This window comes from Vanessa atalanta, chromosome 1, assembly GCF_905147765.1.
Source record: "Vanessa atalanta chromosome 1, ilVanAtal1.2, whole genome shotgun sequence".
NCBI lineage: Eukaryota > Metazoa > Arthropoda > Insecta > Lepidoptera > Nymphalidae > Vanessa > Vanessa atalanta.
This window is the reverse complement of record NC_061871.1, coordinates 7,517,049-7,535,116: the sequence shown is the minus strand read 5'-3', so window position 1 is coordinate 7,535,116 and position 18,068 is coordinate 7,517,049. Positions and strand designations below refer to the sequence as shown.

At 30.3% G+C, this 18,068-nt stretch overlaps 4 protein-coding genes across 4 annotated transcripts; 2 read left to right on the top strand and 2 right to left on the bottom strand.

Annotated features, from left to right (window-relative positions):
* The first annotated feature begins 8,044 nt into the window (after window positions 1–8,044).
* On the top strand, window positions 8,045–9,833 carry LOC125066538. The gene is made up of 3 exons (XM_047674651.1): window positions 8,045–8,249; window positions 8,553–8,810; window positions 9,579–9,833. The coding sequence occupies exons 1-3, from the start codon at window positions 8,145–8,147 to the stop codon at window positions 9,693–9,695; spliced, it is 480 nt and encodes a 159-aa protein (XP_047530607.1). The 5' UTR covers window positions 8,045–8,144; the 3' UTR covers window positions 9,696–9,833.
* Window positions 9,834–9,953: 120 nt separating this feature from the next.
* LOC125066546 lies at window positions 9,954–11,339 on the top strand. The gene is made up of 2 exons (XM_047674665.1): window positions 9,954–10,424; window positions 10,804–11,339. The coding sequence occupies exons 1-2, from the start codon at window positions 10,294–10,296 to the stop codon at window positions 11,066–11,068; spliced, it is 396 nt and encodes a 131-aa protein (XP_047530621.1). The 5' UTR covers window positions 9,954–10,293; the 3' UTR covers window positions 11,069–11,339.
* On the bottom strand, window positions 11,331–12,187 carry LOC125066531 (pre-rRNA-processing protein esf2-like). The gene is made up of 2 exons (XM_047674637.1): window positions 11,843–12,187; window positions 11,331–11,761 (listed from the first exon to the last, which is right to left on the bottom strand). Exons 1-2 carry the CDS (start codon window positions 12,075–12,077, stop codon window positions 11,412–11,414), a joined length of 585 nt encoding a protein of 194 aa, XP_047530593.1. The 5' UTR covers window positions 12,078–12,187; the 3' UTR covers window positions 11,331–11,411.
* A 2,288-nt stretch (window positions 12,188–14,475) lies between these two features.
* On the bottom strand, window positions 14,476–17,638 carry LOC125068134 (polyadenylate-binding protein 1). Its single transcript, XM_047677196.1, has 3 exons — window positions 17,132–17,638; window positions 15,940–16,724; window positions 14,476–15,819 (listed from the first exon to the last, which is right to left on the bottom strand). Exons 1-3 carry the CDS (start codon window positions 17,322–17,324, stop codon window positions 14,965–14,967), a joined length of 1,833 nt encoding a protein of 610 aa, XP_047533152.1. The 5' UTR covers window positions 17,325–17,638; the 3' UTR covers window positions 14,476–14,964.
* Window positions 17,639–18,068: the final 430 nt, after the last annotated feature.

The following is an 18,068-nucleotide window of genomic DNA, read 5'->3' as shown; positions in this document are numbered from 1 at the left end:
GGGTAGTACGAAAAGGAAGTTCTATAAAAAAAATTGAAAAAAAAAACTTTAATTAAGTACATTATTAAAGATCACGTCAATATTAGCAATTCTACTAAACTACAGCGATGCCTCCCATGATTCCTCAGCGCAATATTCGATGGTTCATAGCTTTGAGTTTAGAGTGGGTTGAAGTTAATTAAGCTCTATATTTTATTCACGTCCAACATCCACGTATTGTCAATATCGATTTTAACCACAAACAAATATAAAGATTAAGATGCGTTAGAGAAATACATATGTACCTATTATACATAATATACATCTGGAAAATATAATACCTTTTACATAAAAGCTACAATATTATAATTTGTTATAATTGTAAATATCGATGTTCGACTTTGACGTATCGACGAAGTTATACGAATGGCAATATGTGATGACAAGGCGGTAAAAAACGCAGCCGAATTCTCGTGCATTGACTCCTCGAATGAACCATTTAGCCACGGCGGGCGTGTAGACTGCGAAACACGAAACAAGTTTATATACTGTTTTCATTGTACATCCGAGTGCGAATTTTATTGGCGAGTTCTATATTTTATAAATATAACATCATAAAATACTTAATTAATTAAACAGTAAAATGTTTTGCTCTTTATTAAATTAGAACATGTTACAAATTTCTACTAAATATATACTATAGTATGACCATATAGTGAGTATATATGATATACTTACTAAAAATGTCGAGTTGTAGTGTGTATAATATGAAATATATAATTATTTACTAAGCTCTATTTTTAATTCCGACTAGTTTCTCCTAAACGAAAGTAAGTGTATTTATTATCTGTTATTTATTCCAGCAAACTTAGACGCTTGAAATACAATATTCTTATCGAAGGGTCATAAGCGGACCAAAAAGTTGTCGTCGCGTGACATTAAACTTTAAACCATTAATATAAATTTACTTATTACTTTTGTTACATTAGCAAGCCCATGGGAAACTTTGAGATTACATTATGTAATATAAATTTTGAATTATCTAACAAATGGAGAACCAATTAGGATAAGAGGCGACTAACCAATGGCGTGTAATGGAAACGTCTGGAACACCCACACATACACCTTCCGCCAATCAGTACATCGCACATGCGCAAGAGTTTGGTCACGAACTGGCCGAGACTACGATGAGATTATCTTCTCTGTCTAGTGTATCTATAGTATAATTCTTATATATAGCCTTACGCTATTATACTTGTGTAACTGTATAGTTATAAAAGTATAACATTTTACCTTCGTTATAATAGAATAATGGAAATGCTTACTTCATTTGTACATTGTGTGTTGTGTTATATTTTACAATAGAATAGAACTTTTAGAATTAGAATAGCATTTAGAAATTATAGCGTTCGCATCTGAACATCCGGCCAGATGTAGTGATGGTACCTATATGGAACAAGATCCTGATAGCATGACCGTCGAAACCTGGATAGCCCAGCCGCATAGTATGCCACCTAGGTAAAAAGGCCAGACACGAAGGGTGACTCATATACCCAATAGGATACATTAAGATGTTGATGATAATGTGAATCCTGTATTTTCCATAGCAAGTCCACACACACATACTCAAGCAGCTTTTTTACGTTACCTACATCATTTTCAAAGTGGCCGTAAAATGTATTTTTGTTTAAACACATTTTTTTTTTAAGTTAAATAAAATCAATTCGTCGCTTTCTAAGTTACCATAATAATTATAAAAAAAGGTAATGTAAACTTTTTTCGTATATCACGTTCATTACAAAAAAAGGCATTTACCTACATTTTTATTAATAATTGAATTAAATAAATATATACATTGATATTCACGTAAGCCGCTGTTTGCGTTTCGTACTTTAGATTTACTTGCATTAAATAAATTATTGTCGCGAGATAAATGGAGCTTCATTAGGATTAATTTGCAATTCTAATTTCCAAAGATTTGTCTTTGTTAGAGAAGAAAGAGCTTTAAATAAATCAGATGCTTTTATCCATTATTGCATTTTATTTTAACTTGGTTTCAATTTTACTACAGGTAAAACTTAATTATTTATGTATGTACAGTCAAATTTATCTGTTTAATATTATTTTTTTGTTATTATTATGTTCTTTATTTATTATTTTTGAAATCTTACTCATTATTTTTGATTTAGAAATGGAAATAAATCCTGTTATAATAATAATGATTGGTTAATTTAAATTCTCATCTCATTTTAATTAATGTGTGATAACATTATTAATTCTACAAGGGGATAAATTCTTTAGCCTCATAATCAAATAAAGTATATTAAAAGTTAAAAAATATATTATAATTCAAATCAGAATACAGTTACAAATGATATTTAAATCATTAAAATAAAATTGGAAACATGTTTCAAAATATCGGAAGCAATAAGAGTAAAGGTAGGGTAAGTAATGTCAGGTCTATTGAGTTAATATTTATTGTACCTATAAAAATATCAATTCGTGAATTTACTAAAATTATGTAAGCAATCGAAAGTTGTAACTTTCATAAATAAATTCATAGCCTGGAACCGATTTTATTCGGTTCTCGCATCTACGCTTTTATAAGGAATAGGTTTGGTGAGACACCTCAAAACGACGGTAAGCAGAGGCCGTTTTATGTACACGTTTGAGTATATTTATTCGTATTGTAAATTTGGCTCAGCTCAGCCAACATTTATTTAATTCACTGATTTCAGGCTTATTCGTTCAGTTTAACATACGAGTAAAAAAAATACACTTAAATGTTGTGACTGTTGCACAGTTTGTTTCTGCAGAACACAATTTTGTGTTCGTACTCATTCAAAATCCAAATGATTATTGAATTGTTCTATGATTCGACCTCAAAGAGTTTTATTATTAATGATTACTATTAATCGCGGTTAATAGATTAAACTTTACTGCGTAGTAACTTTACACCATGTATCTCCTATCTCTCTTTGATCGCTTGTATGGCACAGCGCGTTTCAAATAATATCAATTTCATTATACCTACTTTGAAATACTAAAAAAATGTATGGAATTTTTGATTTTTAATATTTACATAAGTTTTAATAATACTGTGGCTATAATATTATGTTGTATGAACTGTTCTAAAATCTATTTATAATCTTGGTGCTCAAGACTCCCTTCGTGACGTTTTTAGTAAAGTATGTATGTATTCGTAGAGTTGCTTCACAATATGTTTATGTTATTTTTAACTATGCCCATTAAAAATTTTAAAACGAATGTCAAAAAAACATTGATAAATAAGGCATCTTACTTATTACATTATGGATTATAAAGATAATAAATTGTAGTATTTATTTATATCAAGGCAACCCTGCCATTAGTGCGTAGAATTTTTAACAGGTGGTGAATACTTTTTCTTTATTAAACGCTATGAATGGGTTTTACTGTATTTGATGTGAAATATCATTTTATTTCAAGACAAAATTTTTAAAATATTTTATTTTAAAACAGGATTTAAACATCGTTTTTATTAAAACATAATGGAAGCACTAATAAGAAAAGTTATTTAATCTCCAATACTAATAATGCAAATGGCGCTTATAATACCTGACAAACGATTTTTTATATAATAAAACGAATATATATTATATATATAACGAATATGTTATTTAATTGCGAAGCGTCCCATACGATTTATATTCAGATAAGATCAGATCCAGGGCTTGAACTTGCATCTTCATCTTAATTTACAATTTGTTGACTATGCATATCATTTTCTAACATTGATGTACATTCGTCTAAATTATAGTTCGATTTTTAAAAGTAACCATTTTCGTTTTTTTCTTTTTTTTTTCAAATCATCGCAAATGCGAATGTATGGAGTAGTCCTGAGAGTAACTCAACTTTTTGAACTGTGTATGCTATCATGCTTCCATTACCGTCTTTACCATACCCAGGCTATACCATAGAAAGCTATAGTAGAAAGTATAGTACCTACGTGCTCTTCGTGATAGAAATAGATATACTATAGCCATCAGATTGTACAACCAATCAGATTCCTACGAATTTACGAAAATTAGCGCACCGTTTATTTGAAATTATACTTAAAGTCTGGCTATAAGCAAATAAATTGTACATGGTAGTAAATATCTACCAAAATGGCCCCAAGTTCATGGGTGCCCAAGGGCCCCAGCATAGCTAAAGACGACTCTGCATGATTCGCCAGATACTTAGTATAGTAGCTTAGTAGCTATAATATCGAATATCGTATCGACATGAACCATACCTTGGCAGCAGCACGAATACCTGTAAATCGGAATTCAGAAGATTCAAAGACACATTGTAGGAGTTGTATGTATGTACCGATATTATATTATTTCATATATTTTTTCTTTTTTATAAAAAATCCTATTGTTTGTCCCGCTCGCGTAATACAATTATACATTCGCGTTCCTTTACCTATCATGGTAGGTATGCGTTCCTGTAGCATTCATGGAATAAAATATTTTTTATAGGGGAACCAGTGATTACAAATATTCGCTAAGATGATGGTACGTCTGTAGGAAAACAAACAGATCAGAGCATATAATTATATCTTGGTTCCAATACACTTAATTTGGGAGTAATGAGAACGAAATCAAATGACCCTGTGCCATGCCATGACAAGATCCTCTGATCAAAATAATATCGATGATTTGGAAGGATAAAAAAATAGCGAAGAATACAAAATTCACTTAAGGAAATGCATTGTCTTACCAAACATTTTAAACGCAGCAGAAACGTTGACCCTTATAAAAATTGACGGAAGAAAAATCGACGCTTTAGAAATATAGAGTTGGATGTCTACGACGTGTAAGATATTAAAGACTGCACATCAAACAAACTTTAAGCAGCTTAAGAAGTTTAAAATGGAGCACAGACTTTCTTGGATTATTGAATTACGTATCTTTAACTAGTCTATATGAAAATATCTTAATATATTAAAATTTAATAAAATAATCTTATACAAATAGAAGCGCAAAATGATAAACATTGTTATAATATATATAACAGACACGTCTCAAAGTCAAAGTTGAATTATATAATCACAATTTAAGAAGGGAGTGAGAATTTTATAACAAAAAAGGAGACCGTTGATTTCGGGTCGAATAATTTTTTTGCCAATCGAACCCTCGGATCGTGGTACTCGCGGCGGGCTACAGGGGGCCGAGGTAAGGGGAGAGTGGTACAAAAACTGACCACAATAGGGTTTAGCATAACCGGTCCGTCCGGTCGCAGCCTCCAACGCTATCATCCCGCCATACTTTCTTCTGTCTGATCGACGCGCGATCCGGCTATAAAATATTTCCTTTATAAAAACAGTTTTATACATGTATTATACATTCCCACCCTGTAGTTTTTAGAATATGGCTACTATTAGGTACGAAATACTCGATACTGAATGTGACAGTCAGCCAGTTCTACTATTAAATAAATTTTTGAAGTGTATTGATTAGAAAATCACTTACTTATCAAATTTTATCATAGCCAATATGATATGGCTTGAACTGAAATTAACAATAAAAAAGGCTATTAATACAATAGTCTTTAAGACACGTTAATACAATAATTATGTCAAAATGTATCGATGTGTATGGCAGTCATTAGAACAAAAAACTTATTGCTATTAAATTGCTATAAATTAAAGACAACTTATTTTTAATTTGCTCGTTTATTTTATTTCCAAAGCCGGATCGCGCGTCTTCACCCATAGGACGAGCCGAGCCCATTGCTCTTCATACCAACGCTCCACGGAGCCGACTCGATACTGTCAATTGCATGCTTTTACTATAAACATTAAAGTGGGACATTATTATCCTATTCTCGTCTTTAACGTTCAAAATATAAGGGATAAAATCGTATAAACCCATTGTATGCACAAGGAAAACTTTTAATTCAGCTACAAATACTTTTATCGAGACTAAGTAAATGCTTACTAAATATTTTTTTATACATTAACTGTATAACTAAATAATATTTTCAAATAACTTTAAATTAAAAATCAATATTAAACTATCTACGATACCTAGTTAAGCATATAATAAAATTATTAAGTATGTAAATTGTAGCGTCATATATACAAAGAGAGACGTAGACGATACGTGAGATGGGCAATTGGTAGAACCCGTTCATCTTAACCGATAACTACTGGTACTAAACCTAGACAAGCACAACTGAATTTCCGTGTAATTCATTTGTATTTATAATTCACCTTGTGCTCGGTGGGGAAGAAAAACACCATTAGGAAGCCTGATAGATTAATGCTGGTTTGATTTCAATAAAATTCTTCCACATGTGTATCCATCAACCCGTATTGGAACAGCAAGGGAAGAAGGCTTTAACCCAGCCCAGTGGGACAGGCTGTTACTGTAACAAAATTGAACTATAATCCATACCAGTCTTATATTGTTTGGAGATTTGATGCAATAAAATTTGAAAAAATAAGAATAGTGTAAACCACAATAGAAATACTAGTCGAAAATATATTTAAAAAAAAAAAAACAAACAATAACACAACAACAACATTTCAAAGAGTTTCAGCCATGTTTCAGGTAAATAAATGCCTCTGTATGTTCGCGAAATGAAAATCTTATAAGGAGAAAATCTTAACCTTTTGTTATTAAACTTATTCCAATACCCGTACCCACGTAATTTTTCTTTTAATTATATAAAGATTCACGTTCTACGTCTCCGTATTAAGGTTTTAAGACATTGAGAAAAGTTTACAATAATAATAAAAATATTTTTAAACAATAATATTATTGATAAACATATCACGCACATTATAAGCTTTTTAAATAGAGGATAAAATAAAAATACTTAATTACTATTGTTCTTAATGGACTTAAATTTTATATAGGCATAACTATATTTTAATTTCTTTAAATGTAAATTCCTTTTAAATTACAATATTTCCGACGATAATATAATAACTCTTTGCGCATCGTTTTCTGCCTCCGTAAGTTTGACCATATCTCTTAGTATCTTGATAAATTAAAAGGGTTTTTTCAAGAATCCTCTCTCTCCTGATTATTTGAAAGGCAAATTCAAATTTCTGTGTGGTATTCACAATCGTCAGCTACGTTCCTTTCTAAGGATTCTTACCTTCTTTCTGTTCCTACTCATACTTCCGGTTTCTTCTCTTACTCCGTTCAAGCTGTCCGATTATGGGGCAAAGTACCCGAACATATAAGAAAAGCTACCTCTAAATTTACTTTTAAAACTCATCTAACTGAGCACATATTGTCAGAAAGCTCCTAGTTCTCATGACATCTATAATGCATTTATTTATTATTCATGTTTTCCTATAAATAGTATAGTCGATATTTATTTTGTATATACTATATGTGTATGTGTGTATAGGTTTTTTTTATAGTTTTATATATAATTACGTATTTATTTTTATGTATTTTCAATTTTTAACTACCGACTTCATCGTTTTTTCTTTGACCTAAAGGATGATTGGCAAGGAGAATGCCTGCAGGCATTAAGTCCGCCTTTTGTTCCATTTACTTTGTGGTGGTCAATAAAGTCTTTAAATAAAAAATACTACCTATAGAAAAAATTATGAAGAATTAGTAAATGCTTAGAGTAAAGCTTACAAGATGTATTGCATATACATATCATACTACTACATATTTTATAATAGAAACATTCAAAAGTATATATACACTCTTATCCTCTGTAAATAACATAAATGAAATAAATAAATAGAAAAAATAAACTTATAAGACATTAAATTTAACTGCTCTATATATATTATGTACCAGCGCCCTCTCTTATTGAGTAGCTATACTTCAATACAATAAAGATTCTTTCAAAATGGAATTGAACTTTTTATAACATTAAAAATATTTTCATGTTTTATTTTTTATTGAAATCTTAATGCGGGTATTTATACCTGCATTAACATTTAAATAGAATATCAATATAAAAAAAAATAACACACAACATGAATGTCTATGGATGTACGTAATATTTGCTCGTTTTACTTTTTAGCATAAACTACAGAGTACAAATTAAAAATTACAATCAATGACGGCTCATGGAAGGTTGGACATCTGACTTTTTGTCAAAAATGCCTTTCTGACGTGATTTGCCGATAAAATAATTTGAAATAATACATTTTTATAAACATGGGTGGTTCTCAAAGCGTTAGAAAATTGAGTGTTGACAATGAAAATGCTATACAAGTATCTCAAGAAGCCTTAGATCGCATACAAGCGCAGTTAAACGCTAAAGTAACTACATTTCCACATTACATAATTTACATCAATGTCATGTATTTAAAACAAAATATAAACCTCAATTTGAATAAGTAGTAAATGATCATAGTCACCTATATTATTTTTTATAATGATTAATTTATATTTTTATGAGCATATAGGTTAGAGTATATTTAACAAGTTTTTTAAAAAATATTGTTTTTTTACTTGTTAAAAATATTTTTTTCATAAAAAAATATATTTATTAAAGCATAACTCAACTCTTGAAGTACTAGTAAACCTTAGGTAACAGAATTTTTAATTATCTTTTAATTTTAGCAAGCTGAACAGCCTGCATCTCGACCTCAATATGCCCCTCCTCCTTATTACGACACACATAAACAAAACGAATATGCAGCTGAAGAAGCATACTGGGCTCGACGTATAGAAAACTTAAAACGTGCTCATGAAAAGATTAATAGCGGTATGCATTTGGAATACCAAAAAACTCTTAAAGAAGCAAATGATTTGTTTGATCTAGTTCAAGCAGACAAAGTTGTTAATAAGTTACCACCTTGTCAACAAGAAAAAGGAAAGGTAAATTTTAAATTTTGTATTGCTATATTACTAAACTAGCTGAACCTGCAGCTTTACCTGCTCAAAATTAAAAAAAAACAAACTTCCAAACCCCGCTTATCCCCTTTAATAAATAATATTTTGTTTTTTTTATAGTTCTTATATTTTATTGCAACAATATAATATTTAAAATTATAATATATAAAATAAAAAACAATCCAATGTATTTATATGATACATTTAGTTCGGAAAACTCCAATAAGAAATTTACCAACACAGTTACTTGAACATGTTACTGTTAATATGAACTTATTTTAAAGATATATGACAAGAGTGAATTGTCTACCTAATTTCACAAATTTTTAAACATACATTTTGAGAATAGTCATCACAAGTAAATAAATTAAATTTATATAGGACATTTAAACATGATCCATATCGTTACATATGTATGTAGATTATGTTGTAAATTCTCTATTTATTTAAATTGTATTATATTATATAATATATCAATTGAATTGATTGAAAATGACCCACAACTTTTTCTAACACAATTCCAGAATGTTCTTAACATGTTTCTTGAGTACCAATATTAGAAATATATTTTACAGAATAAACTTCACCCCATTTCAAGCCCTACAAGCATATTAAAGCCATTTTCATACTTTAGTAATCAGAGCCAACTTTAATAAATTTGTAAAGCAAAAATACTACTTTTGATATTAATTAATTCATAAAAATATATACATATACATTTGCGATTTTCTTAATACATGATATATTTTTCAGATGCTAGAGTGCTACAGCTCAAATCCTGACAAGTCACTTCTGTGTTCAGTGCTAGTGAATGAATTTAATGACTGTGTATGCAGAAGCAGAATTGCTGCAGTTTCAGCGTCATCCTGAGCTATAGGACTTGTATATAAATTCTAGAAAAAGGTCAAAAAGCATGCAAAATTGTTTCAACCACTTTCATTGCCAGAGGCCCTGTGAAGTAGAGTTAATAATATTATTGCTGTATGAATAAATTGTTAATCTAAAGTGTGTTATAATTTTTATTTAACTTAAATTTATGTTTGTTTAGATCACAATTCTTATAAGCTAAATTTGTACAATTTCTTCTTAATCTACAGATATGAAATTAAATATGTTGCATTAGGTTCAATTGCAATAAATTTTAATGCTAAGAAAGCCTTAATTCTGCACTCTGGATTGACTCTAGTCAAAGGAACTTCTTAACAGTCACAGCATAGATGCAAGAATTTTATATATTATAAGATTGTTTTTTAAAATAGTTTTTTTTTTTTAATATGTACTTTAATGTTAAGATTGGCTAATTCACAGATTATATTTAGGTATATCAAAAGAATTTTCATTAATTTATTCAGAGCTACCAAAGAGAATAAAATCACTGTGACACCTATTACCATAGCAACAATGTCACTGATAAAATAAGAAATACCTTTATCTGAGATCATATTTTAATTAAAATACATCAGATATAATGGCAGCACAACAAAAAGATAATTCTGGTGAAGAAAAAAAAAACCGAGTGCCTCTTTATCCAGGATTTCCAGAACTTGCCAGATCTGATGTCAGCATATACCCATCATATACCAAGCTAGCTTTAGCTTAGTAAGTAGATTTTAATAAGCTACAAATTCTAGTACAATTTTTTCTTAAAATTATGCAACCTTATTAACAAACTAGTATAGAATGTTAATATTTACATATAGTTACAAGGCTATGGCCAACCTGAAACTTTTGTAATTTAATTTTCAAACAAATAATCTAGAAAAAAACAAACAATACCCACTTCTTAATTATATTAGTATACAAAAATTTCGTCAGACAAACTATTTAAGATTCTTCATAATATGCTTGAAGCAAATTCATGATTATTTAATTAGAATACCCACCTTTTTAATTTACATTTATTGCTTATCCTAAATATACATACTAGGTATAAGTATGTTTTTAGAAGTGGTACAGCATAGACTAAATTTTTTTTTAGTCGTGTTGTTTGTCGACATCGTTACCATTGGGCAAAGGTTGATCAACGTCGGCAGTTTATGAATGAACTACACAGCTTTGAAAAGTTACAAGCTAATGCCTTGGATGGAGTTCGAGTTCACCGAGAGTTTTCTCAGGGCATCTTATCGCATAAAATACCTCCAAGACGCTACATACAGAAGCTCACCCCTGATCCTTTAACTTCTCACCAGAGGATGAGGATTGAAGAAATTATTAGTGGACAAGTAAATTTCAGCCAGAAGTAAATTTTCATCAATAATGTAGACCATAATAATGGTAGTGATTCTGTTGTACATCATCCCAAAATAAATTCGATTGGACAATAATGTTTGTTATAAATGTATGAGAAAACAATATATAATTCAAGCATCATTAGTACAATGACTGGATTATCAGGATAATTAATGTAAGATATGCCACGAAAAAGCACAAAATACTATCAATACACAGTCATAGTTTAATTGCTACAGCAATAAAATACATTCAATTTTAATTATATATGTATGATCAATTAAAATTATAAATTCTTATAAACCCTTTATTTTTAAAACCATACATACAAACAAAACATTCAAATTATATTCTTCTTCAATCATCACTTTTGTCATTTGACAACATTTTTCTCCTTTTTAACTTCTTGCTCTTCTCAATGTTATTCTGCAAGTAATGTGCTTCTTTCTTTGCTTGTGATATTTCTGCTCTTAATCTCTGTTTCATTGCGGCTCTCTCATAAGCTAGCCTTTCACTTAAATGGATCCATTTAAACCTGGGAATGTACTTAATATTCCATATCATATCATAGTAGCGGGACTTTTTTCGTGACCCGATTTGTGTGTTGTTAAGATTTGCTGCTACAGATTTAGCTATTTTCTTCTTTTCGAATTCAACCCAACCTTCACTAAATAAGTTTGGCACTCGTTTTCTTTTTTCGCCTGGCTCTAGAAAGAAACACAATGTTACCATTAGCCTTACAATCGAGGATTCAAATGAAAAGTATTTTATAACCTTAAATTACTTACTAGCGCTTGACTGTAAATATATTCTTTTGACATCACCATACTGACTAAAAATCTCCCTAATTTTGGCAACGTTCATATATGGAGGAATTGTTGACAAGTAAATAATACCACGTTTTCTTGTTTTCTTTTTTGCTAGTAATTTATCGTTTTCCGAAATATCGTCTACGCTGTTTTCTATATCAGAATTATATTCAGAACCATTTTTCGGTACACGCTCCATATCTATTAAACGCATTACTTAATTATTCTCTACCAAAAAGCAATGAAACATTAATATTTTAGAAACAAACCATGTGACCGATATTTAAATTTTAATTTGAAGTAAATAAAGATACATCATACATATTGTGAGTTTTGACATATTGATTTTTTTTCTTTGTATTTAGGCAAAGCCAAAATCCGTACAGAATAATTTATATTTTATCTATACTTCTTTTAATAAATAACAATGGCAATCAATCGTAATTGATAAATGGTAAAGAAAAGCATTTGACTAGTTTTTAATTCCCTGTTGCGACATTTAAAAAAAATGTTCGCTTGTCGTAGCTAGTTCATGGTTGATAGCACACCTTTGGAATGATACCATTGCCTCCTGACTATATCTTTTGATATTGAATATTTGTAAATAATAAGATTGACAAAAAAGCCGCTGAGTTTATTTCGGCGGTTCTTCTAAGGTTTTGGTATTTTCTTTTCCGAATCGGTGGTTTCGTTCAACGTAAGTAAGTATAATACGTATTTATTGAATAAAGTAATTTGATTTGATTTGTAAAAATTTATCGATTTAACAGAATAGAATAGATTTTAAAAGCTTATTTAACAGGACTGCATAAAATATATTAAATTGATTTTACACAAACTGGAACCGATTTCAATAATATTACAAAAGGAGGTAGTGGGAAGAGTCTTTAAAAATTAAAACTATTTAGTATAGACATGATGTCTTGGAAAAAAATCAAGTGAAGAAAAATTTAAAGGCTAAAGCAAATTTGTTGTTGTTTGTCAGTCGTTTTGTTCATCAAATCGATAAACAAATATCTATAATATCTTGTTATTACTCTTTGTTACGTAAAGGAGTGACAGAGTATGTTCGAATATGGCGTTTGCATAAATAACTTGTATATGTATTTGAATATCTGTTATAATGTGCAGTGCAAATGTGCATTTAAGTATATCATCTCGTCAACAATAGTTTAGTAACAATAAAATTTCCGATCCTTTTTCATTATGTTGCTCTTTTATTCAGTAGATAATCATCTTAAATATTATAAAAAACAGTTTAAAATTTTATTAAATCTAGGCAGAAGCGATGCCATATTTGCTGTGTTGCTGTACATCCGCGAGCAACTGAATAATAATATTATACCATAGTGTTGTGGATTCAAATTAGTTTATAAAAACAGCAGCATAAATATATACCTATTTTATATTAGGTAATGTTTTTGACATTGATAATATAATGTTAGAACAAATATTATTTTAAATAATATTGTCTTAAATAAATCCTACAGTTCAAAGCAAAATTGTTACTTTATTCGAAAATATTTAGATCCAACAATCGCCTATAACTGCACCACAATCACATTTCAATAACTTAACATTATTAAAATTAAATATCGATATCGATGAACAACATTCGTTTTTACATACAGAATTGACTATGATACCTCCCTCCCTCAAACTGATCCGACAGCCGATTAGAATTCGAGAAGGATTATTGCAACTCAAACCGAGTTGCAATAATCCTTTTTATTAAGACTTATGTAGTTATGAAAAAAGATTAAACCATGATCTCAGTCTCCTATTTTCTCCCCCAAAATTTGACTGTTATTATTCTTAATAATCCAGGAAGTAGCAATATTTGTAGGTTTACTGAGTTATTATTCAACAACGATGGTATAACTAAGCAGTCAGTTTACTTAATTAAATAATGAATAGAAAAAAACACAAGAGATACAATTTATTCGGATATATGTAGTAGTTGTATTGTAAAAAATACATCTAATGCCGTTCCAGTTCAACACAAATTATAGTTTGCGTTTATTTATCTACATTAATATCTGTTAATTATTAAACGTCTCCAAAAGAGGAACACCTGCAGGAATTTGTACCTATGCCTTTTGGTAAAACTCGAATTCACGTAAAAACTGATGATGCCTTACGAATTTTATAAAGTTACGAGTAGATTGAGTTAAATATTCACTCTGCATAGACAAAAATAACAATAGGATTTGTTCACTTTATATAGGTATTCAAATAACAGAAATAATTTGATTAAAGAATAAATCTACATACAGCTATATATAAATTATTAAGTGTTCGTTATCAATACTGTTGATACCTGCTATTTAATTAACTTAGATAATAACTATCGACGAGATATGTATTTAGGTAGCTAACACTTATACTCATAACATATTAAAATACAATTACTAAATTAATTACATTTAAAGTTTTTATTTATTCTTAAAATCTCTTAAGAATAATATATATATTAACAGTAACAATTTAATCAAAAATATTGTTCAAGGTTAAAATTTAGTGTACAATAATTTATTCATAAATGTAAATGTTTATGGATAAGTCAAACCTATTTTTTTGTGTTGGGGAGTAGACAAAATAAAACAACAAAATTTATTGTGAATATTCCAGAATATAATGTGTAACAATAGTACAACTTACAATCAGTCACATTGGAGACCAAGCTTTCATTACATGGTATACCAGACATAACTGACAAGAAAATAAAAAGAAAGACAGACAATTGCAAGAACAAAAGCCAACTCCATTAAGGGAGAAATAAAGAAAAGATTAAGACTAACTTAAATCAAACTTCTTGGTCAATATAGAAAGTCAAAATTGCTTTTAAACAGAACTGTTTTATATAATATAGAAATGTTGAGAGTTGCTTTGTTTTTGTTTGCAGATATGCACTTCCAATATGTTATAGTAAAGTATAAGTTGGAAAAGTGCATTCTACATTTTTATTTATTTTTCAATTTTTATTTATATATTTTTTTATGATCGGGACTCTTATAATTATACATATAAAGATGTTAAAAGCATAAAATAAACAAGAATACAGCAAAATAAAACACCATCATTGTGTCAAATCGACTAACTTAATCCTTCTTTGTGGCTTGCTGTTTAGCTTGGTGAGCTTGCAAAACAGCAACAGCCTCATCTACCTTTGCCTTAAGGGATTCTGCATGCTCTAACATGTGAAGCAATTCAGAGTTGTCAATTTCTAAAAGCATACCAGTTATTTTACCCGCCAAGTCAGGATGCATTCGTTGAATAAGAGGGAAAAGTCGTTCACCCAGCATTTGTTTTTGTTCCTGAAGTGGGGCTGCTGCTAACATAGTAGAAGTTAATGGTTCTTGACCTTGGATGTGTACAGCTGGCTGAGGAGCTGGAGGATTGCGCATATTTGAAGTGTATTTATAACCTGCTGAACGCCCACTTGTAACAAGTGGTGCACGAATGGTTGAAGCAGCAGCTACACCTTGCTGGCCTGTGATTGGTCTGGCTCCTAATGATGTGCGTAAAGCAGTTTGAGTTGGACCTCGCGGCGCAGGGCGGAAGGGAGGTTGCATATTAGGATAAGCAGAAGCAGCAGTCTGGGTACTTGGTCTTACAGAGGGCTGAGCTGTCCATCTTGTTGAAGGACGTATTTGGGTCATTTGGGCCGGCCCATAGAATCTTTGAGCAGGGGGAATAGTTGGTACGAAGTAACCTCCTGCGCTACCTGGTTGGAAAATTTGGCCCATTTGTTGCATTCTCATACTTGCCATACGTTGCATATACTGAGAAGTCAGATGAGCTTTACGATCTTCTTTACGTTGAGCCAAAGCTACATAAAGTGGTTTTGTTCCAACAATTCTTCCATTCATTTCGGTGACAGCTTTGGTTGCCTCTTCGGGAGAAGAAAAACATACAAAACCAAATCCTTTGCTGCGACCATCTTCTAGCATTACCTAAAATAATAATCTTGGGTTAAAAAAAAATCAATACTACATATGGTCATTAAAAACATAAAACTTTTATAAAAATAAATGTAAATAATTTAACTTATACTATATAATGAATGACCTTACCTTTGCCGAAGTTATAGTTCCAAATGGTGCAAATTCTTTGCGTAACCTTTCATCATCAATAGTGTCATCCAAGTTCTTTACATATAAATTGACTCCTTGATAACGAGTCAATCGCTCAGATTTCAACTGTTCAAATTTGCGTTTCAATTCTTTTTGGCGTTCTGCCTTTTTCTGAGCTCGGCCTACATAGAGTGGTTTACCTTCTACTAATTCTTTACCATTTAGCTCTAGACATGCCCTTTCAGCTGCATCTGGGTCTTCAAATGCTACAAATCCAAATCCTCTAGAGGATCCATCTTCTTTATACATTACTTTATGGCTTGTTATTCGCCCATACTTCTCAAACATATCCCTCAATAACTCATCAGAGAAGTCTTCTCCAAAGTTTTTGACGTAAACATTTGTGAACAATTTAGCTTTCTCTCCAAGTTCCTTTTCACGTTCTTTGCGTGGTATGAACCTACCAACGTAAACTTTTTTGCCATTCAAAAGCATGCCATTTACTTTATCAATAGATTTATTAGCCGCCTCTTCAGTTTCAAAATGAACAAAACCATAACCTTTGGAACCACCATTTTCATCTTGAGCTACTTTACAGCTCAAAATATTGCCAAAAGCTGAGAAAGTATCATACATAGCCTTATTATCTATCGTTTTATCTAGATTTTTAATAAAAACATTTCCAACGCCAGACTTGCGCAGCGATGGATCACGTTGAGACCACATAATTCTAATAGGTCTGCCCTTGATCATATCAAAATTCATAGTATCCAAAGCTCTTTCGGCTGAAACAAACATTTGACATGATATAACTGACAAATATACATCGAAACATATAATTATGGACTTTATATACTAAGAATTGTTACAATAATTTGAATAGCCAGTAATGTGGCATATGGAAGTTGTCATATTTTTTAATTTACACAACATACTGTGTAAAACACATTGTAAGAACATTCAAGGCCAGTCACCGCTTACTTGAATTTTAGAAAGTATAAAATACATATCTAACATAAATTATGTATAAAGTATAAGAAATTCACAAATCGTTAACTGAACTACTAAATAGATTAGAATGTAAAGTTTAAAATATTAAACTCGTGCTTAAATGAGTATATTTTTAGACAGATGTGCATAACCTAAACTTTTTCGATAAATACTGATAAACAAAATTAAATAGAAAACTTACCATCAATAGGCTGCTGAAAATTTACGTAAGCGTAACCTAGAGATCTACGTGTTATCATATCTCTACACACGCGAATGGAAAGAACCGGACCAGCAGTAGAAAATTTTTCAAACAACATGGCCTCAGTTATGTCCGAGTGTAAATCTCCAACATACAGCGAAGCCATGGGATAGCTTGGCGGTCCAGGATTCATTTTGATGTATTTAGTAGGACCGTATTATAATGATCATCAATTAACAGTAAAAAGCTGCTTCACTTTCTCTTCACGATTTCCTATCGCATTCCTTAGACCACGTTGCACGCTTACGTACACTAAATTAAAAACAAGTGCTTCCCGTTATTTTTTAAATATTTTTTCTATTTTTTTGGATTTTTGTTAATTTTATAATTTTTTTTTATATTTTACAAGAATATTTCACGAAATTCTGAGGATTGTGTGACCTATTTCTGAGGGACCACACAACCTCACGTGAACACACCTTGCTCACCAAAGGAAAGGTGACGTTTGTGATTTGTGATTTGTAAAAGACAAAAAACAAGATGGCGCAGATTGTGTGGTAGCTAGAAAAAATATGGCGTAATATTATAATTAGTGTTATGACTTTAATCAGTTGGAGTAATTCTTGCAAAAGATGTATTATTGATCATTTTTAACTAACAAAAGAATGAGACAATTCATTGTTAGCTCTGCGCATATAGTCCATTACCTAATATTAATGTTACATGCTAACAATTTTTAATATCTCTGGTTTTACCAGACTATCAATAAATAATAAAAGTTACATCAAATTTATTTTTAATAATCTTAAGGAATTCTTTAGGAACTCCGTTAATTATCTTTTCATTGATTGCAAATTTTTTTTTGTTACAACAAATAATAATGAAAAAAAATTGTTAAATAAAATTGGCTATTTTGGTTATTATTAATAACCAAAAT